Source organism: Eulemur rufifrons, chromosome 25 (genome assembly GCF_041146395.1).
Source record: "Eulemur rufifrons isolate Redbay chromosome 25, OSU_ERuf_1, whole genome shotgun sequence".
Classification (NCBI taxonomy): Eukaryota; Metazoa; Chordata; class Mammalia; order Primates; family Lemuridae; genus Eulemur; species Eulemur rufifrons.
Window position 1 is genome coordinate 14,974,027 of NC_091007.1, and position 19,239 is coordinate 14,993,265.

The 19,239-nt window shown below is 36.7% G+C and overlaps 1 protein-coding gene across 1 annotated transcript in view; it reads right to left on the bottom strand.

The window, feature by feature from the left end:
* Positions 1-17,140, bottom strand: part of DNAJC1 (DnaJ heat shock protein family (Hsp40) member C1) — a 170,575-nt gene extending 153,435 nt beyond the window's left edge. The window contains exon 1 of the mRNA XM_069458820.1: positions 16,641-17,140. Within this exon, the coding sequence (XP_069314921.1) occupies positions 16,641-16,856 (216 nt within the window). The 5' untranslated portion in view covers positions 16,857-17,140. The remainder of the gene's footprint in view (positions 1-16,640) is intronic.
* Between the last annotated feature and the right edge of the window lie 2,099 nt (positions 17,141-19,239).

Below are 19,239 nucleotides of genomic sequence, written 5' to 3' on the forward strand. Positions count from 1 at the left end.
CAATTTCAACTCATATTTTACACTGGTATGGGGACCAGTTAGATTATTCTGAATCACAATTTTATCATTTATTCACTTACCATGTATTGACTACATACCATTTCCAGTATACTATAAATTAATAGTCTACAAAAAAATTTGCCATGCTATTGAGAGTGGTCATATCTGACAGGAAGGGCAGGCAATGAGGAAAATCTTAACTATGGGATTAAATTTGGCCTGGGCCTTTATGAATAAGTATCATTTAATTAAGAAGAAATAATACAAAGTAATGGTTATGATCTTTGAACCTAACAGATAAGCTCCACCAATTATTAGTTTTGTGAGACTAGGCAAGTCTCTAAAATTCAAATTTTCTCACTGATACAATGGTATAAATTCCTAACTAGCTAGGACTGTTTTAGAGATTACATAAAATGACATACATTTAAAAAGCAGTTAGCCTTGTCAGCAAATGGTTTTGGGAAAACTGGTTATCTGCATGCAAAAGAATGAAGTTGGATCCTTATCTTTGACAAAGACTCTTTCCTTGACCAAACTCTAGTCAAGCTCCTCTAAACCATCTCTCAACTAGGCCTCAACCTTTGCAGTTCCATCTCTTTCTTTGCATCACCCAATTTTAGCAAGAATCCTGCTAAATCAAGTTAATCCAGAATTCCCACCCTCATTATCTGATCATCCTCAATATATCTGACCAAAGTCCTCCTTCCCCACCAGCCCCCAGGTGATAGCTGATCACCTTGGCCTGCCTTTGGCAAAAATCTTGTCAAGTTGGTTTCAGCAGAGGCCCCCCCCCCCCCAAACCCCTGATGTTTCCGCTTAATTTTCCATCCACTGACCTTGTTCCTGGTTATATAAATCCCAAATTTCCATATAGTTTTTAACCCCAACATCCAATAATATAGGGATCCTGCTACTAACCAAAATTTCAGTTTTCATTTTTACCATTTGGAGACTTTTCTAAAAAGTACAAAATCTAATAAAAAGATATATACACCTTAACAAGCCTTTAAGACATTTTACACTAAAGAAACTACATTTTAATGAATGTCAAAATGAAAAACATAGTAAGACCAACTTCTGATAGCAAAGATGCAACAGTAGAAATAACCTTGTGTGTTCAGTTTACATATTGTTGTATGCGTGCATGCAAGTGCGTGTGTGTACTTGTATGGAAGAGCCCAGTGAAACATTTCAAATGCTCATAATTCACAATTTAAGCTCTTTACAGAGTAACCTGTCAAATAAGACTCTCAATTTAGAAAACTGAAAATTTCACATAACATGTCTTATTTTTCTAACAGCTTTGTTGGGATATAATTTATACAACAAAAGATTCATTGTGAGTGTACCATTCATTTTTAACAAATTTATAGAGTTGTGCGAACATCACCAAAATCCCACCTTAGAACATTTTTATCACCTTAAAGAGATCTCTCCTGCTGGTTTGCAGTCAATCCCCATTCCCAGACAACCAATACTCTGCTTTACATCTCTGCATATTTGCCTTTTCTGGACATTTCATATAAATTAACATACAACATGTAGTCTTCTTGAGTTTGGCTTTTTTCACTTAGCATAATGTTTCTGGGGTTCATCCATGTTGTGGTTTATCCCAGAAGTTCGTTCTTTTTATGCTAAATACTAAATACTATGTCGTTGCATGGACGTACCACATTTTGTTTATCCATTCATGGGTTGTTAAGCATTTGGAATTGTTTCCATTTTTGGCTAATATCATGAATAATGCTGCTATGAACACTCATGTATAAATCTCTGTGCGGACATACATTTTCACTTCTCTTCTGTGAATACCTAGGAGGAATTGCTGAAACAAATGCCAAGTTTAACTTTTTTATAAAAATACTGCCACACGGTTTTCCAGTGGTCGTACCATTTTGCACTACCACTCAATACCTAAGGGTTCCAATTTCTCCACACCCTCACCAGTGCTTTTTACGGTCTGTCATTCTAGTGGGTGTGGTATGTTATCTCCTTATGGCTTTAATTTGCATTTCTTTAATAACTAATACTGTGGAGCATCTTTTCATGTACTTATTAGCCATTTGTATACCTTCTTGGGTGAAATGTCTATTCAGATAGTTTTTTAGATTCTTTTTATTAGGTTGAGGAAATTACCTTCTATTCCTAGTTTGTTGAGAGTTTTTATCATGAATGAGTGCTGCATCCTTTCAAATGGTTTTTTGTGTGTCTGGGAAGATCATATAATTTTTGCTCTTTATCTTATTAATATGGTATATTAATTGATTTTTAGATGTTAAACCACCCTTGCACTCCTCAGATAAATCCCACTTGATCATGGTGTTTAATTCATTTTATGTGTTGCTAGATTCAGTTTGCTAACCTTTTGGCTGGAAATATTTACATCTGTATTCATGAGGGTTATTGGTCTGTAGTTTTCTTTTCTTGTGACATCTTTGGCATTGGTATTAGGGTAATACTTACTTCATAGAATGAGCTGGAAAATATTTCCTCCTCTTCTATTTTCTGGAAGTTTGTGAAAGATTATAATTATTTCTTCTTTAAATATTTCATAGAATTCACCAATGACGCCGTCTGGGTGTGAGCTTTTCTTTGTGGGAAGATTTTTAATTACTAATTGAATTTATCTCCTTATTAGAGGTCTGAATAGATTTCCTATTGAAACAGTTTTGGTAAATGGACTTTGTCCATTTAATCTAAGTTGTCTAATTTATTGGCAAAATTCTTCATTGTATTCTCTTATGATCCTTTTAATTTCTGTAGGGTTGGCAGTGATACACCTTCTTTCATTCCTTCTAATTTAAAAAAAGATTGGTAATTTATGTCTTCTTTCTCCTTTTTTCCTGATTAGTCTAGCTAACAGTTTATCAATTTTGTTAATGTTTTCAAAGGGCAAACCTTTGGTTTCATTGATTTTTCTATTGCTTTTCTGTTTTATATTTCACTGATTTCTGCTCTAGTCTTTTTCTTTCTTTCCTTTTTCTTGCTTGGGGTTTAATTTGCTCTTCCTCCCCCACCTCTCCACTCCTGCCAGTGTCTGAAGGAAAAGCTTAGGTTATCTATTTAAAATCTTCTTTTCTAATACATGTATTTAAAGCTGATGGTGTGCCATAGGGTCTTCTAGCCTCTGTTTATCTTTCTTCATTTTTTTTTCCTTCTGTTTTAGAAACTGAATAATTTCTACTGATGTACCTTTAAGTTCACTGATTTGTCTGTCATCTCTCAAATCTGCTGCTGATCACATCTAGTGAATGTTTACTCAGTTACATTATTTTAGCTCCAGAATTTCCATTTGGTTTTATTTTTATGAGTTATCTTTACTGATATTCAAGTATGAGTTATGGTCATCATACTTTTCCTTAAACATGATTTCCTTTATTTCTTTGAACTTATTTAGAATAGAATCTTTGAAGTTTTTGCCTGCCAAATACAACATCTGGGCCCATTTAATGAGTTTCTATTGACTGCTTTTTTTCTTGATTACGAGTCACACTTTCTTATTTGTGTCATAATGTTTGTTGAAAATTGGACATTTTGATAATATACTGGAACAACCTTAGATTCTGATTCCCCTCCTCCAACACACCCACACAATGGGGGTTGTTCTTGCTGTTTTATTTTTTAGTTTCTTACCTGGGATTATTCTATGCAGTCTGTCTTCCTTGCAGTGTACAACCACTAAAATCTGCATTCAGGTTTTTTTTCCCATTGTTTTTATTTTTAAGCATGACTTTCTAGATATTGCCCCTGTGTTACCAGAGATTAGTGATGAGCCAATCATTGGTCAGAAGTTACGTTCAAACACCCTGGGCTAGAAAGACTTTTTGCCAATAAATCTATGTATCAGTTGGGAAACACATTCAAAGTTTAGGCACTTTATAAGTCTTCCAAGGCTCCTACTTTCCACTAGATCCTCTTGTGTTTCCTTGAATATGCACAAGGCCTCATCAGCCAGGAATGTATGAATAACTAGGGCTCCTCTCTGTTCCCTGCTGAGTGTGGATACCAGCTAGAATATACATGCAGACTTCCAGATTGCCACAGATATGTTGAATCTTACGAAGGTTCACTATGACTATCTCATTCTCTGGATATCTCTGTCAATTTTCTGGCTAGTCTGCTGGGCTACTGCTTGCCCCAATTAAAATACTGATACTAACCTCAGGCAGGCTATGATTTTGGCCTTTCCCATTTGTTTACCATTGAGATAGCTACTCTTTCCACCTACACCCAGAGGCATGAAATTTTTCACTGCTTCACTTCAAATCAAGTCAGCCCCCTTCAGTAGGGAAGCTGTTGGTTCTCACAGCTTGCCTCACCCTGGTAGAACTACCTCATAGAAAGAGCTGGAAAGAAGGACAGGTGTAATCCTAGGCTAAAATGCCACAGATTCCCACTTATCTTACCTATATCTCTCTAATATTTTTTTTTTAGTCAACTTTTTCAATTTGTTATATGCTTTTGGTCAATTTTCAGAGCTCAAAAATAATTGTTTTGGGAGAAGAGATTCACTAACCTCCTTATTCCACCATTTCAAAAGTCCTGCCTCCCATCCTCTTTCTCTCTCTTTCTCTCTCCCTCCCTCTCTATTTTTACAGTATCCTTTAAATCATGGCCTTCAAATATTTTTGACCATATGACCCATCAGGAAATGTTTTTAAATTTTTATATTTATACTTGAATTTTTTGAATCTATTAACTTGTAAGTGATCTATTACTATACTAATATATGCTACATTACAAAGTGTATATGAAAGTATAAAATTTTAAAGGATAAGATAAATATAAGTGAATAGAAATTTTAACATTAACATTTTTTTCCTGAACCCAATAATTGCCTTTTACACCCTGGTTTATATGTCCATCCCTGCAATAAATCAGTACTGCCCAAAAGAAATTTCATGTGCGTCACAGGTGTCACTTTACATTTTCTAGTAACCACATTTTAAGAAGTAAAAGGAAATAAGTAAAATTAATTTTAAGAATATATTTTATTTAAACTAATACATCAAAAATACTATCTTTTCAATATGTAATCTATATAAAAATAATTGAGATATTTCACACTATTTTTTCATACTAAGGTCTTCAAAATTCAGCATATAGTTTTTATAACACATTTCAATTCACAAGCTAAATATTTGATAGTTAAAGTGAAATGCAGTCCTATGCAAACAATAAGATTGTGCTTAATGGGAAAATATTTTATATTCTTCAGTTTTTCCTATTTAAATTAATTAAAATAAAATGCATGTGAAATTCATGTTCTTAGTCTACCTAGCCACATTTCAAGTGCTCTATAGCTATACGTGGCTACAGCAGTGGACAGCATACCTCTAAACTACTAATATAAATACCATGAGGATTTAAACGGTTATAAATAGTCTATAATGGAGCCTATAATGGAGTATCTACAATATTGAATTAAAGAAATTCAGAAGAGTAATACAAAGATTAGAAGCACTGAATATGGTCTCATCTTCAAGACTTATTCATTGGCTTTCTTGGCCAGGATACTATGGGTGGTTGTTTACCAGAATGTAGAATTATATTCACAGCTTATTTTAAGTATATGTATAACCACTTTTATTCAACATAGATCATAAATCTATTTCATTTGACCCAGAGTAATATCTGAAATTATGATAAAATAGTATGATTCAAAGAATAATTATTAAAAATTACTTGATAATGTTTTTTAAATAACAAAAACAACACATATTTCTATGACTTAACCTAAAGGCAAAAATGGGTTTTTTAAGTCTAAAATCATTTGTCTTATTTAATTTTCCACTTACAATTATAAATAGATTATAGGCTAAAGGTAACTTAAAAATATCCATACAATTATAAGCATGAAAATATTTGCTATTAATTTAACCAAATGTGATTTAATTGTACAACACTCTTCTTTCCAAAGTAATAGAATTTACATGGGTATATGTCAATAATATTTACAGAACTCTAAATAAAATATTCACCCCTAAATAAAATTCCACCAATCCCACAGTTCAAGGTGGTCTAATTAGATATACAACTTGATATTTGGCTTTTTTTCACTAACATTATCTAGGTATTTTTCCACATTGCTATGTAGTTTTAACATATATTGTTACATATCACACCAAGAATATGTCATAATTTATGCAAATATACTATTAGAATTTGATTGTTTCCTCCTAGCACTCTGGGAGGCCGAGGCGGGAGGATTGCTTGAGCTCAGGAGTTCGAGACCAGCCTGAGCAAGAGCGAGACCCCGTCTCTACTAAAAATCGAAAGACATTAGCCAAACAACTAAAAATATATAGAAAAAATTAGCCGGGCATGGTGGCACATGCCCGTAGTCCCAGCTACCTGGGAGGCTGAGGCAGGAGGATTGTTTGAGCCCAGGAGTTTGAGGTTGCTATGAGCTAGGCTGATGCCATGGCACTCTAGCCCAGGCAAGAGAGTGAGACTCTGGCTCAAAAAAATAAATTAATTAATTAAAATTAAAAAAATGGAATTTGTTTCCAATTCTTTACTATAATTAGTAATGCTATAAAGAGAACTAATGAATTAACAAATATGAAAAACAGGCTTTGTTATCAGAATTTCTTAACATAATCTAGGTAGCTGTGTATATTCTATTCTGTCACAAAAACAAAGATTAGAAACATTACTGCAGAGCACTGGTGCAAAGAGTAATGTTATCCGTGTTAGAAAGGCAACAGTGATTGCCTATAAGTGAAAATGTCTTTTAAAAAGATCATTACACCACTGTTCTCTTTCATGTTATTATCTTTGAAGACTTCCCTTAGATTAACAACTCAATATTAAAGGCATATGATAAATTACAAAATAAATGTGTTCCTCAAACTGTATGTAAACTGACTATATTTAAATCCTATGAATCCAAATGAAAGAGCCGTTTATCTTCTCTTATAAATTCAAATTGTATATTTCTTTCCTGAAAATAGATAATTCAAAGTATTTTGCAAATGTGCTCTCTATAAACTGCTTAAAGCTTCGATTAAGGATCACTCAATTCTATAAAGCTAATATCCATTGGAATCTATGATTTTAGTATTGTCCATTAAGATTATTAAAACAGTTTTCGGTAAGGCAAACCCTCACTGACCTGTTTTATTTTGTGAATCTCTGAAGACTGATTGTAAGAGAACCAAAGGTTATTAAGGCCCAGAAAGAGAAAGTCTGTTTAAGAGGTTTGTGAGTGGCATATGATTATAAAGGGTCAACATGAAATTACCTGCACATAATTTAACTTTAGGACCATTAATTTCTTCTAGCTCATGGCTTTTCTGACATGCACCTGGCAAATTTTTCTAACTAGTTTCTAGAGAGTTCAGGACTCTCCTCTGTTATCTCCAAAAACAGGGCCATATCTGCCACTCTGAGATAATGGACCCGCTGATTACTACATTCAAAGCCTTGTGGGACCTGATAATTTTAGAAATATTAGTTGCCTGTTTCACTCCTCAGACTTGGATAAAATCTGGGAATAGTGGCCAAAAAGGGACAGGGACAGAATGGCATACTGTCTCTTTTAATGCCTAAGTAAGAGCCTCTTATATTGCTGTGAATAAAAGACCTGACTATAGTTCTGGAGGATAAGTGGCAAAAAGTTCTTAGATAATAAGAAAACTAGCACCTCAAAGTTAAAATTAAAAAGTAGGAACTCATGATTTCTTGGTCAAAGTATCATTAAAGACCCAATGTATTTAGTTAATAAATAACAGTTAAAAGCTGGGTGTGGTGGCTAACACCTGTAATCCCAGCATTTTGGAAGGCTGAGAAGTGGGAGGATTGCCAGAACCCAGGAGTTCAAATCCAGTCTGGGCAACATAGTGAGACCTGGCTAAGAAAAATTAGCAGGGCATGGTGACACACAGATACAGTCCTCACCACTTGGGAGGCTAAGCCAGGAGGATCGCTTGAACCTAGGAGTTCAAGGTTACAATAAGCTGTGATCACGCCACTGCTCTCCAGTCTAGGAAACAGAGTAAGACCCTATCGCTTAAAATAAGTAAATAAATAAATAATACTTAAAGAATTATAAAATATAATAGGTGAGTCAGCAAAAGTTAATGAACAAATTGAATTAAACTGATTGCCTGAAACCACCCTTAGTAGACAGGCCTATGCATGGAAGTTCAGACAATCACCGTTCTTACAAGAACAGCATGAACTTTATAGCAACAACCTTTACAGAACAAAGAAAAGAATGGTCAAAATGTATAGATAACTAGGAAGATTACATATAGCACAATTGGAACAACCTAAAACAAAACAACAAAAACTATGCTGGGTTAAAATACAAAAAAAAAAAAAAAAAATACGAAAAACTACAAACTATGTCCCTGATAAAATGGAAATGGTAATCAGTGATTTCATCCAAAAATGTTTAGCTATATCTACACAACACAGAAATGTTAATTCTTAAGGCTGTACTATCCTATATATGCTATTCAATAACCATCAGCCACATTTGAGTACTTGAAAAGTGCTAGTATAACTGAGAAAATCAAAATTTTAATTTTATTTAATTTACATTTAAATTTAAAAACTAATACTCAATTTAGTTACTGGAAACTTTTAAGTATGTTTGGAACAATCTGCCTACATACTTGTTAGCTATTCATCTTATAAAATGTCAATACAAATAAAGTATTTTCAATCAAAATTTAGCATCCAAATTGAAGTGTGCTAAAAGTAAAAATGTAGAATACACACCAGATTTTGAAGACTTAGTACAAAAAGCTAGAATGTGAAATATCTCAGTAATAATGTTTTGAAAATGTGATTACATGTTAAAATAATATTTTTGATATGTTGGGTTAGAAAAATATAGTAAAATTAATTTCACCTATTTCTTTTTTACATTTTTAAAGGTGGCTTCTAGAAAATTTTAAATTACATCTGTGGCCTGCATTTTCTCTATCACAAAGTGCTACGCTAAGGGACAAAGGGCCTGAAAAAGTCTGTCATCTGTCAAAAACCTGAAATATCCATCAGTCAAGATTTGTATATAAAATATTATCTCCTAGTGTCACAAAATATTACTTTAGGCTACCCAGAATTTGCATATTTATACATTCCAAAGTCATTAGTATCCTCCTAATGCAGAGGATGGTCACAGATCATTAAAGTATTCCTTCTGAGTTATTGCAAACTTTGGTAACATTAAATGGCCATTCCGCCATCCAGAGTTAAGTCATCAAGTAACCAAAGAATGCTAATTCATCAAAGACTTCTTGATTCCTTCTGTCTAAATTCCCTCACTCATATGTTAACCAATGCTTTTATGTCTATGAGAGTTACATAAGGATCTTTAGCTTAGAAAAGATTTTGATAAGACTATTTTATAAAACAATTTTATATTTATACATACACATATAAATTTATTTTATATGTACTTTATACAATATATATACTTACAAATTTATAAATACACATTTAGTTTATATATGAGCACATACACTCTCTTACAAGTTTTCTCCTAGAAGAAACGCATCAGAACTTCATGCCTTAGCAGTGCTTCTCCAATCTCCTTCATACCATGGCAATTCCCAGAAGATTATATTTGTAAGACACACTAGAGTAAACTGTTAAGACTACTCAAGGGGGGAGGGGGGCATCACTATCTCAGCACACTCGCTAGCAGCACACCAATTGGGAAGCTTGTCTTATAAGTCCCTGCAAAATACTACAAGAAACCTCTGACCCGTATTTTATTTTTACCTGTTTCGTACTGTATTCTTACTTATGCCTACAGTTGTGAAAATACAACCTTTCAACATTTTTAAGGGCAATATCCAAAGAAGGCCACAAGATGGAGATATTACTCCATTACCACTTATATCTGCATTTATGCATTTTTCTCCGTACTTTTCTCTCTGTATTTCCTACTTTCTTACTCAGTGGTATTCTCAGCTAATGCCTCTGTCTCTAATATTTATTCTAGTTCCTCTGCCACTCTGCTTTAACTAGCTTTATTACAGAATTATATAAAAATACTTTCATAATCCTTGTTTTTAATAGAAGGCAGATAATGGAAATATTTTCTTCTAGCTCAATATTTTCCCACTTCTCTAAAATTAAGATCAATTTATTTACACATCTTTCTCCTGTAGACAAATTGAAAAAAAAATTTGCTACCTACAAAGTAATAAGAAGTTCAAAAGTCATTCACTCCAATACATACTATTACTCTGTAAGGCTACAGATTTACTTCATGGTGATATCACTCAAAACTTCTCCAGGACCCTTCGGAACCCTTCTTTGGGAACAGTCCTCAAACCAGTTTATGAGCCTTACAGTGAAATTTATATTCAGATCTCTTCATCAACACAAACTGTATTTGTCCAAGCTTGCTAACTGAATTTAGTCACTAAATTTAGCTCCAACTGACAATTAGTTATAGCCAAAAACCAAATCCAACTTAAAGATTTACTATTAATGAGGCTGGTGTGAAGAACATGCTGCAAGTCTTGAAGGTAACTCAAACAAGGAGTTTCACTGATGTTTTGAGAGACGGCAGCATTGTTGAAAAACTGTGAAGCCTTATACAATAAATACTTTTAAGATCAATCTAATGTACTTTAAGATACATTCTATATGCTCCCAAAGGTATGATACAGAAGTTCACACATTAATTCTGTATAACCACTATAGAACCACACAACATGGCAGTCATTTGAGCTGTATCAAATGTCTAAACTAAAATGATTTATATAAAAGTTCCACCCGAAAATACCGTAAGATATGATATAATTAACTAAAAGTAAAATCAAAATTTCCAGTCTTCCTACTTAACACATACATTAACTTTTATCAAGTTTAATCACCAACTATTAATACAAAACACCAAAGTCAGAAAAGAACCCAAATAGCAATCTTTCATCTGTTAACAAAAAGTGTGGTATCAAAAATAACTGCTAATAAGATTGGCCATTTTTTAAAAAACTCCAAAACTCAGAGGCTTCTTGGTACTATATAAATTCAATTGGACATGAGATAGCTTCCTTAATCTGACCTATTTTAATGGTATAAATAAAGTTCTTAAGGATTGGCTAGAAATAAGTTTCTCCTTGGTAGACATGTCTATGAACCCTAACATTTCCCTATGGTCTATTCAGATTTCCCGCTAAATGACAACAATGATCATCTTCTTCCCAGTTGTAACTCATTACTCATTTTGACTACTGCTCACCATACATGCCACAGTAGGATCTCAAGTAGCTTTTTAAATTTTTGAGCCTTCTATAACCAGGAATTGTATGTATATTAGAATTTGTTTAAGGAAATTACTCCCTTTTAGAATTCCAGTGTTTGCTCCTGGTGGCATTTTAATATTGTTTCTTTTCCATTTTAATACTGCTACTTATACTATGACATGTCCTCTATTTAATTCTTGATCTTAGACTCTTAGCTTTAATATTAAACAATTCAAATTCTATTAGCTAACTGTGTAGCTGCACAGAGCTTAATGCCCACTGCCTCACTAGCAATAAAACAGGCATCCATCTAATAATGAAGCATATTGTTTTATACACATATTCTCTCTAACCAGAAATGTGGAATGTGGCATGCCCTTGTTTTTGCAATATGCCTGTTTCATTCTCAAGACTCAATAAAATATGATTTTGAAATTCACATTAAACTAATTACTAGGTAAAATGGCGACCTATATAATAAGATTTTAGAATATATCTCTGGCAATAATTGTAACAACAGAAGCCAATTCCACTTTCCCAGTTCAACTTAGTCTATTATCTATGAATAATAAAGGATAAAAAATCCTAAGAGTGTTCTCATAATTAGTGTAAAGAAAAAACTCAGAATAGAATAAAAGGAAAAAGGAAACTTACAACTGAAAGATTTCGTTCCAACAGCTCTAGATTATACATGGGAAAATTTTCACAGTAGACTTGCTTTTTCCCGTAAGATATGCTCAGGCAACCTCCACTAAACTACACTACCACACTACATTAAACAGTCTGTACATAAGAAAAGTAAACTACTTTTGTGACAACCCAATCTGATGCAAAGATATATACAATTAAACAAGTATTTATTCAGCTCTAACTCTATGCACAATATGCCTACATCAGAAATATAAAATACTGGAAGGTTATCTGCCATTTTGTACTTCTCCCTCTCTCTAAATAAAAAAAAAAAAATTGGGCCGGGCGCGGTGGCTCACGCCTGTAATCCTAGCACTCTGGGAGGCCGAGGCGGGAGGATCGCTCAAGGTCAGGAGTTCGAGACCAGCCTGAGCAAGAGCGAGACCCTGTCTCTACTAAAAAAATAGTAAGAAATTATCTGGCTAACTAGAATATATATAGAAAAATTAGCCGGGCATGGTGGCACATGCCTGTAGTCCCAGCTACCCGGGAGGCTGAGGCAGAAGGATCGATTGAGCCCAGGAGTTTGAGGTTGCTGTGAGCTGGGCTGACGCCACGGCACTCACTCTAGCCTGGGCAACAACGCGAGACTCTGTCTCAAAAAAAAAAAAAAAAAATTGGATTCTACAATAAAAATGGGGAAGATACTATTATATAACACACATTTACAAGGGAATAGACTCAGTAGAGAGACTGAACTAGACTCAACTAATACCAAAAGCTCAATGGAGTCCACCACAGGAATTACTGGAGATAACTGATAACATAAAAAGGATTCACCAATCATCTATCAATGAGATCATCATCCTCATTTCTAAAAAGGACTGCAATGGGGTTTGAGAAGGTCCCATTACTGACTTCTTTGCTTTTTTCCATCCAAAAAACTGAGAGGACACAGGAGTCAGGCAGATAGAGATGAAATATATTTTTATTACTGATAAAGCTATTGAAGAATATGGGCTAGGTACGGGGGCCAAATGGGCTTGTCAGTAATTTTTGCCCTCTCCTCTCCAGTCTAGACTTCAAGACAGCGTGCTCAAAGCAAAGTCTGGCTAGGGTAATTGCCTTACTGGTCTGGGCAGAGAGGAGTGGAGAAGAGACTGATTCTCACTGCTCTTAGCTTACTGATAAGCTCTTTCCAATCAAGCTAAACAGAACAAAGGCAATTAGCCTCCAACAAGGTAACTCACAGCTCCATGGACAGATGTAAGAGATGGATCAATTGATCAGCAGTGTTTCTTTAGGGAAGTCCTTCCCCCTGGATGGGGCAAGGATGAGTGGGCAATAATTGTCCCTCCTCTAAAGGGGCTGCTATTCTGTACATTTGAAAACACAAATTGAAAGAGCTTAACAGGTTTATTAAATTTGATTAAAAATTACAATCCAAATATTTCATAAGCATACGTCACTTAATCATAGCTTTTCTTTGGTTAACCAAGTTTCAACATTCATCTGAATGTAAGGATGAAATTATTAAAGAAATTAGAAAGAGAATGAAGCACATAGCTACATGAATTGGAGTACATATTGGACTGGCACCATGAAGACAAACTCTGACTTCATCATGAAGTAAATACTGAAAAATGTAATATAATTTAGCTTGTCATGACTGCAATTCACAGATTTTTTAAAACAAATATGAAGTGTTTATTGTGGGCTAGAATACTATACAACGTATAAGAAAAGTCATGGCCCCAAAAGACAACTAAAAATATACAATTGCCATTAACCCCACAAGAAACATAGGTGTACAAGTACCAGGAGCTGTTAGACATAAATATTGTGCAGGAACCTAGAATTTAAGTTACCAATAAAAGATCTTTCAATAGCACATCTTTTTTCTTACACTCCTCTCATCTTTCCCCATCTCCTCTGAAAAAATGCAATATCCAAATTGGAATGCCCTGAGAACAATAAAGTAATTCTAAAAATAGGATGAATCACTAATACATCATCTCCTAAAGACTTCTGAAACCCCTTCCTAAACTTCTAGAACCAACTCGAAATCTAAGAATACATGGAAAGAGATTCCTTTCCTGTATTAGAGCTATAAAAAAACATATACAAATCTAACTTGTTGAGTAAAAACTGTCAAGCATCTACTTCGTCACCGCTTAATCTCTATGATTGGAATAAAAGATGACTTTTAGAACTTGGATCAAGACACCTCCTGGCCTTATGACCTTGGGCAAATTAGTCGCCTAATTTTTAGGATGGATGGTATTTTATTTATTTTCTTCATAGTTACACACATAGAAACTTAAATATTTATTGAGTAAAACAATATAAACATTGTAACTTAAACTGTAATTTCCCTAATGAGTACAAGTTTGACAGGTGACTGGTGGATAAGGAGATAAAGAAGATGCTACCATCAGTTACTACCATCCTGGCTTCTAGTTTAGGATATGGGTATCTCAAAAGAATTTTCTATATTAATTGTCTCTAATTCTTCCCCTTCATTCTCTCCTGAACCCAATCCAACTAGACTGTTGATCTCACTTCACTGAAACAGCTCTTCCTGAGGTAGCCAGTCTGTGATATCCAAAGTCAATTCTCAGAACTCATCTTATTTGAATTATCATCATTTAAGCCAGCTGATCACTTTCTCCTCTTTGAAATACTTTCTTCACTTGCCTTGAAAGAGAACACCTTTTCTTAGTTTGCCTCTTACTTCACTGGCTGTTTCTTCTCCATCACCTTGGCTGGTTGCACTTTGAGTAGCCTACCTACTTTATTCCTCACACCTCGCTAGTCATCAAGAGATTATTTGGCTCTGGCTTGAAAATTACACATTAAAGACCTTACATTGTATTTGTCTCCACCAAATTTCTGGTCCCCTAAAAGTCTTCTAAGAAAGTTAGGGTTCAATGTAAAGAACTTGTTCCAACTCGTTTCTCTGCTTAGCCAGAATAAAATTCCTTCTTGGCATTCTTTTCAATTTCAACATGGCTAGAGAACACAGATTAAAACAATTTTCTGGATCCTTCTTTTCAAATTCTACCTTGATGAAGAATCTTCTCCATTATCTATGCTTCTTTATTTTCTCATCTTTGCCCATATAGTCAAATGCTCTGGTTATTTATACTGCCCAATTAACTCTGCAAATTAAGTTGCATGAAATTATGAATGAAAATTCTATAAGAGTTCACATGCAAAGCTAGATTATATAATCTAAATTTTAAACTACTGCTACTAGGCTTCTTGACTCTCTTAAAGGGGCTTAATTTCCTATGAATAACTAGAAAGTATCTTCAAGATCTTTGGTTATGTATAAAACTCCCTCTAGCTACAGAATTCAATCAATGATGATAAATTCTAGACAATATTCCCAATATTAAAGTCATTCTTAAAAGTCTTCAGAAGTATAGTTTCACTAACTATTTTTACAAATATTGCATCATCATGTACTTTGAAAACAAAGTTTATTCTTCTCTATGAGCAGGAAGTGGCACCAGGTGACAGATCATAATCATAGTTATTACAAAACTGCGCACATGTAACTGACATGTGAAATGCTTATATTTTATAACTCTTACAAAAATAAAAATTGTTAAACTCATGGTACCATGGCAACCTAGCAATTCTGTATTCAATAATGGAATGAAAATGCAATGTTTGAAAATTAAATTTCAGTATAATTTCAACAGTTCACCCAAATTTATGATAACCCATGGGGGAAAACGTGCATTTCATATTTAGTCATGTGAAGTGTGCCTGGAATAACAACTACTGGTAAATGTTAATTTTTTTTAACTGGATACCTCTTCAAAGCATTGTATGAAGGGCTCAATCAGATCGTGTGAAATTCTAAGTCTTTCACCTTATAATCCTGAATTCAGTGAAATGTCATCTTCTTGGTACTAGGTTTCAGGTAGAGACAGGATATCTACCCTAATTCAATAACCCTTAAGGGTAGAAATAAAAAGCAACAATCGAATCTTACAATGTCTCGAACTAAAAAAAGGTGTGTGTGGGGAAGGGGGGAACGAAACGAAAGGAAAAGAAAAGAAAAAGAAAAAAAGATCCTGCGCTACTAGTTGGGCTTCTCTTCCAGTAGCACCCCAAGTACCTCTACTGCCCCAAAATCTTAACAGCTCCTCCTGTAAGTTCCAGGACCAACTTGGTAGAAGCTCCAAATTTCTCCAGATTTCTTAAACTGGGATACAAACCCCTATCTAACACGCTAAAAAGATTACAAAGTACCATGTAAGAAAAACTTCTGCAACACAGACGTTGGATAAAATGCATTCCTACCTTCCCAGAAAGAAGAAAGGAAGCAGCTGAGATCCGAGTAAGTGTAAGTGGGAAGATGACAATTTAGGGTGAGATATGACTGCTCTTTCTCACATTCTGGGGGGCAGGAAAGCTAAAGCATAGGTGTAAAAAAAAAAAAAAGTCTCTTCCTTCTTCCCCCAGCACAGCTGGGGGGCGGGGAGGACCTTCCTCAGAATGCCAGAGCAAAGAGAAGGCAGAACCACCCCAGACTGGTGGCCCCGTCCTGCCTGTCACTGGGACTGGAACTTGGTAAGTTGGAGCGGGGGTGAGGAACTGGGGAAGATGGACAAGTCCTTTAGAGGCTGGGGTGATGAGGAGACCCTGGAGGACAGGGCTGAGGAGGGCAGCCGGAGCCCGCAGCGACCAAGTCCTGCCCTCCGTGCCCGGCTCCCTCGGACCCAACCGGTCAAAGCCCTCCCTCCCCGTCCGCCCGGACCCGCGCGTTTCGGCGCTTACCTGCTGCACCCCGAGAAACTGGTAGAAGTTGAGCTGCACCTCCTCCACCAAGTCAAACAACTCCAGGTCTCCGCTCTCCCAGCCGCGCGCCGGCCCCGCGGCCGCCAGCAGCAGCAGCAGCAGCAGCAGCCACAGCGGCGGCGGCGGCGGGAACGCCACGAGCCCCAGCTGGCGGCGCCGCGGAAGGCGCGCCGGCCGGGAGCAAGGAGCCGTCATCGCGCCGGGCTCGGAAAGGTCACCCGCCACGCAGCGCCGTCGGCCGAACCCCGGGACGTGGCGGGCAGCGCGGGCTGTGGGCAACAGTGCCCGTCAGTCAGAAGCGCGGGCAGCCGCTCCGGAGCCGCCCGCCAGGCGGCCGGCCCTAGCGGGAGCGCGGGAGTAACGGGAGCCCGCGGCCCGACCGGCGGGTGAGCGGGCGGGGCCGCAGCCGGCTCTACCTTCCGCGGACCCTCGCCCCCAGGCCTACAAACAGCTGGAGAGCCAGCGCCCGGCGCTGGGCTTGTGGAGGGGGAGAGGCTTCGCTTCGCCTCAGCCTATCGCAGGCCACGCTTCCGGTGACATCACGTCTCCTAGCAACCGCGGGGGCGGGGGCGGGACCGGAAGTAGGGACGCCGGGAGCCCCAGATCTGGGCCTCCGGGAAATGCCTCTCAGTCACTCGGGCATACGGAGGAGCTGTACCTACGTTGGCATGGGCAGTTACAGACATGACGCATCTACCTGGAACATCCCGCGTATAGACGTACCGCTAAATAGCTACCGTCCTGCCCTCCCCCAATATCGAACACTGAAAACATATTTGAAGGCTGATTTATTGATTGTGGCTTCTGTTCCATACATTTCATTATTCCATCAGCAAAGATAGGGGAAATTGAACCAGGCCTGAAAGGGGCAAATCTCATGAGTAGTGTAGAGTATCTTTTTGAGAAAAGTGAAGCAGAAAAGGCATTTGAGCCAAGACAAAAAGTTTACTTCTAATTATGAATTAAGACTTACAGGCATAATACAATACCATAAAATAGCGTGGTAGAATCAATAATGGTGACTCAATCATAGTTTTAGGAGAAATGTCTATACACCTTAGCTCACCCTCAGTTGGCATTATTTTCTCAATTGAGGTCCGTTTTTAAAAGACACTTAGGCTAAAAGCCTCCTTTCTTTTGGAACAATGTCTCAGCTCCTAGTGTTACATTGCTTCTGTTCAGTCTCTTTTTAATTGTTTTTCTCCACCCCTATTGTTCTTGTGTGTGAACTTTACTTTCTTTTTTGCCTTCTTGCATTTCTCTTTCCTGACTCCCTACTCTTGTTGAGAAAGTAGAAGGAAGCAAAAAATGGTCTTATAACTCAGAAAACTGGCCCAATTTTCAAAGTTTGACCTCATGCTTTTCCCATGTTGGATCTATCTGGCCGTTAAATCAATCTTGGTAGGGTAATGATAAAACTTTCTTTCTCGTAGCAAGAATATGCTATTATGTTTGATAAAGGTTAGAAAAACACTAGGAAACAAATCTTACTGAGGAAATCCTATTATTGTGGAGTTTTAAAAATATTTTTAAATAAAGTCATAAATGAATGCAAGTATATGTTGCTTAAAATAGAAGCTATGCCTGAATTAATCACATTTTAATCTATCATGAAGCTGACCTTTCAGAGAAACAAGAGCAGCAGTATTGGAGTCTGCTAGGGCTGCTATAACAAAATACCTTAGACTGGGTGGTTTACACAATAGACATTTTATTTCTCACAGTTCAGAAGGCTGAGAAGTCTGAGATCAGGCTGCCAGCATGGTCGGGTTCTGTTGAGAGCCCTCTTCCTAGTGTGCAGATGGCTGCTTTCTTGATGTACCCTTACATGACTAAGGAAGGGGGGAATGGATGGATGGATGGACAGATAGATATCTTGTGTCTCTTCTAATAAGGGCACTAATCCCATCATGGGAGCTCCACCCTAATGAGCTCATCAAAACCTAATTATCTCCCAAAGGTCCCACCTCCAAATACCATCACATTGAGGATTAGGGGCAACAGAATTGGAGTCTATTCAGTACAGTACTTCTCACTGACATAAGGTATTGCTCTTAAAGATTCATCCTGCCCATTTCCAGTGATACTTGTCTACTCTCAGATGATGTTCTTGCTGGTCCAGATCCCTGCAAAGACCACAGTAATATTCATATTTAGATTTCTAGTTTGGCATTTTCACATATTCACTCATTGCCCCCAAAAAGACAATGCAATTGAATAAATCTTTTGCTGAGCCCTGGACTAAGTGAGCTATTTTCTTTCCTGGTGACATTTACTGATTCTGGGCATGGACAGATCAAGCTTGGCCTGGACAGAGCAACTTAACACAGAAAAAGAGAAACAAGTGAAACATTTAACTGTCATGTGAGTTGTGTAGTAGATTGGAAATGTAGAAGAACCCTAAATATATAGCCAGTTTTCCCACAGGACATCTGCTCAGTTCTGGGGTGGTACAGGAGGCTAGGCAGCCAGGCCTGAGAGGCAGAGTAAAATCATGCCATATTCTATCAATGCATATAAAATTAATTCTACCTAGAAGGAGGGGCCTGCTCGAATACACAGGCATTCTTCCCCCTCA